The sequence below is a fragment of the Rhagoletis zephyria genome, unplaced genomic scaffold (assembly GCF_001687245.7).
Source record: "Rhagoletis zephyria isolate East Lansing unplaced genomic scaffold, Rhagoletis_zephyria_1.1 Rzeph_scaffold_23758, whole genome shotgun sequence".
NCBI lineage: Eukaryota > Metazoa > Arthropoda > Insecta > Diptera > Tephritidae > Rhagoletis > Rhagoletis zephyria.
Genome location: NW_016180816.1, coordinates 2,398 through 6,443, shown reverse-complemented (window position 1 = coordinate 6,443; position 4,046 = coordinate 2,398). Strand labels below are relative to the sequence as shown.

Below are 4,046 nucleotides of genomic sequence, written 5' to 3'. Positions count from 1 at the left end.
GTAATGAGTTAACAGTGCCGCCACTGCTGTCTGTTAAATTAAATACTCGTAGTATGTATCTTAACAGCGACACCTGTTCGGGTGGTGACAAATTCAAACACTTTACACAAATTAATTTGGGTTGCGCATGCTCCCACCAATATGTGCGATTCCTCGATGAGCTTATAAATAAAGCCGCAGCGAGGTGTTGACCTGCATAAGTAAATACACGCCAAACGAGCGTGCGTAAAAATTAAGCGTTGGAATATTTTTAATAAATTTTAATCATAATTTGTATACTTTCAATGGAAATTCTACGCATAGCAGTCATTTGTACTGCTCTTTTACTGCGCTCCGCGGCCGCGGTAGAAGTTTTGAACAATATTTTTCAACTGGGACTGGCCAACGTAATAGAACAATTTAATTCGGCAGGTAGGTTGCGCTTTGGAAAATCGTGCTTTTGTTGAAATTTATTTCAAACCTGTCCTTCTTATCTTGCAGTACCCAAACAAAATGACGTATACGATTTCATTATTGTGGGCGCTGGCGCTGCAGGTTGCACTTTGGCTAATCGGCTGTCCGAGAACCCCATCTGGTCCGTTGCGCTCCTCGAGGCTGGCGGTATTGAGAACATCGCACATACTATACCCGTAGTGACGGGCTTCCTGCAAGGCACACATTCCAATTGGGGCTACAGGTCGGTGCCACAAAAGCGCGCCTGCTTTGGCATGAACAACAACGAGTGCGCATTGCCACGCGGAAAGGTCCTAGGCGGCACCAGTTCCATCAACCACATGATCTACAACCGCGGCAATCGGCGCGACTATGACAGTTGGGCGGCTGCGGGCAGCATAGGTTGGTCGTACGACGAAGTGCTGCCATACTTTCTCAAATCAGAGAATGCCCATTTAGCTGGCTTGGAATCATCACCCTACCACAACCATTCTGGGCCGCTGAGTGTCGAGGATGTGCGCTTTCGCACCGATTATGCACACGCGTTTGTACATGGCGCACAGGAAGCCGGACATCCACGTACGGATTACAATGGCGAGTCACAATTAGGCGTTTCATACGTACAGGCCACAACGCAAAATGGACGACGACACAGCGCCTATCGCGCCTTCATAAGACCTGTGTATAAAGTGCGTCCAAATCTACGCATTTTCACTTTTGCGCACGCACTTCGTGTACTCATAGATCCGGAAACAAAGATGGCTTATGGTGTGGAATTCCTGCACCAGCGAAAGAAGCGATACACTTTTAAGGCGCGTAAGGAGGTTATACTGTCCGCGGGTGCTTTCAACTCACCGCAGCTCTTGATGCTGTCCGGTGTCGGACCTGCAGACAATCTAAATGCTATTGAGGTGCCCGTGATACAGGAGTTGCCCGTGGGCAAACGCATGTACGATCACATGTCGCACATAGGGCCTGTATTCTTAACCAATACTACAGGACAGACGACCTATCCCACCAGCATCACCTTGAGTGATATCAAGCGCTTCTTTCTGTTTGGCGACCCGGGAACTCGCCTCTCCAGCATTGGTGGTGTAGAGTGTTTAGCTTTCATTAAAATACCCAGCTCTCAAAGGCCGTCCGATTGGCCAGATGTCGAATTGATAACAGTGTTGGGCGGCATCGTGTCCGACGATGGCACAGGACTGAAAGAGGGCGGAAATATCCGCCAGGATCTCTACGACCAGTTGTATCTACCTTTACAGCTGGCACGACAAGAACACTTTACTGTGCTGGTCATGGATTTCCACCCTAAATCATTCGGACGCATTTGGTTGCACAATCGAGACCCTTTGCGCGGGCCAGTGATTGATCCCCAATATTTCTTCAACGAGGAGGACATCGAACACCTATTAGAGGGCATCAAAGCAGCCATACGCATCGGTGAATCACCAGCCATGCAACGCATTGGCGCTCGGCTATACGATAAACTAGTGCCAGGTTGTGAACAATACATTTTCGGCAGCGACGAGTACTGGCGCTGCTCCATACGGACTTTGTCCTACACGCTGCACCATCAGGTGGCCACATGCCGCATGGGACCGGCAACAGATAGCACGACAGTGGTCGATCCGCAGCTAAAGGTGCATGGCATTCGAAAATTGCGCGTTGTGGATACGAGCATCATTCCCTTTCCGCCAACGGCGCACACAAACGCGCCAGCTTTTATGATTGGTGAGAAGGCGGCCGACTTGATACGCGGCGAGTGGGAAGGCGGTAAGTGTAATGATCAGGTGTAAAAATTAGATTATTGAACTGCGATAAATATGTAGATATGTATGTGTGTATAAGGGTTTTTGATAAATATTTAAGATTCTAAATTTAAATTTCGTTTAAAACTAATTAATTTTTTCACGCTAAACGAGAGGTTGACCATAAAACCAGTCCGACGTGAATCGCATTAAGACTTGTAATTGCTGCGACATATAAAATATGAACTCCAATGTAGAAAAAAATAGCAAAGGGTGAGTAACAAACATGTTTATGGTCTGCTCAAGCAATCAGCAAAGGCACTAACTGAAATTCGCGTGAAAGGAACGCGCATTGTGTTTTCTAATTAAGTGGCAAAATAAGTAATAGACTCATTAAGTTGGTCAAAACGATGTTATTGACTTTTTTTTTATATCAAATATGGGAAGATAATTACTCAAAATCTCAGCACCTTAAAGAGATCACACTCAGATTAGAAGATTATTTCCCTGTAGCACAGAATGAGAATTAGTTCAACTGGTGTCTGGATGAAAATTGTTAATGATGTCTTCATGATTAATTGAAAGATAATGATAGTTATTTAATATGATTAATATTTATTATATTATTATATGAAACAGTATTTTTAGTGCTAATAATCGTATTTAATTTTTAGTCATTAATATTTAAAATGAAAAGAGTACTTAAGTATATACTCTGTATTTACATACAATTTTTGCTTATGATAAAAAAATATTGTTTTTGTTTTGTTTTCTTTTTGCCACTTACGTGATATAGTTATGATACTTAATTAAAAAATTTCATTTACCTGTGTACATTAGGGTGGTCCTTAAATGTAGAAAGCAAACTTTTATATCAGATTTCCTAAGCCTCAATCCCTGCGTCGCTGCTGCTATAGTCGAAGGTATCACACAAAGATATCATACAAATTTTGGCCCCGATTGGAGCCGGTTAAGGCATGGCGCACGGGGGTCAAAATTCAGATTACCCTATGAAGACGTCTTGACCGACTCCAATCGTGACCAAAATTTGTATCTGATATCTTCGACTTTAGTAGTATCGATTTGGGGTTTTAAAAAAAAAAAATGTTTTTAATGTTTTGAGTCTCCATGGAGCATCTGGCCTTGGACCCCATTGCGACACGCCTTAACCGACTCCAATCGGGACCAAAATTTATATGTGATATCTTCGACTACGGTAGTATCGGTTTTGGGTATGAGTTGGCAAAACAATTTGTTTTAATTTTTTTAGTCTCTATAGAGGAATCTAAACTTTGGCCTCTGTGCGACACGCCTTAACCGTCTCCAATCGGTACCAACATTTATTTGTGATATCTGTGACCGTGGTATTACCGATTGAAGGGGTGAGACTGAAATAAATCGCTCATTTGATTTTTTTAAGGACCATCCTAATGTACATTAGACTGCATCACCAAAAAAAGTTGCAGTTTTTCCGTCGGGATTGCAAAATTTGTTATATTTTAAGAAGTCCACCAAAATATTTCGGAAAAATATTAAGATTTTAGTGAGCTGGACCGATTTGAAAACACCTCCAAAAATGGAGTTTTTTATGAATAAAAATGGTTTCTTAAAGAACTTTTTGAAAAAAGTCCCCTCAGATGACAAAACAGATTAAGCTTAAAAAATCTGCATAAAAATATTTAAAAATCTTTTCAACGGAATCGTAAGAACGAGATTTTTGATGCTGTTTTTTTACTTTTTTCAAAGATTGAGTTACGAAAACCTTGAATAACTTGGCCAAAACTATTCTGATTTAGACTTAAGGGATCTCAGTGGAAAGGTATTTTCACACTGTTTTTGTTTCTGTCCAAAAAAAAGTCATTC

The 4,046-nt window shown here is 41.8% G+C and overlaps 1 protein-coding gene across 1 annotated transcript; it reads left to right on the top strand.

Annotated features, from left to right (window-relative positions):
* The first annotated feature begins 284 nt into the window (after positions 1-284).
* On the top strand, positions 285-2,231 carry LOC108381781 (glucose dehydrogenase [FAD, quinone]-like). Its single transcript, XM_017638179.1, has 2 exons — positions 285-411; positions 481-2,231. The coding sequence occupies exons 1-2, from the start codon at positions 285-287 to the stop codon at positions 2,229-2,231; spliced, it is 1,878 nt and encodes a 625-aa protein (XP_017493668.1).
* Positions 2,232-4,046: the final 1,815 nt, after the last annotated feature.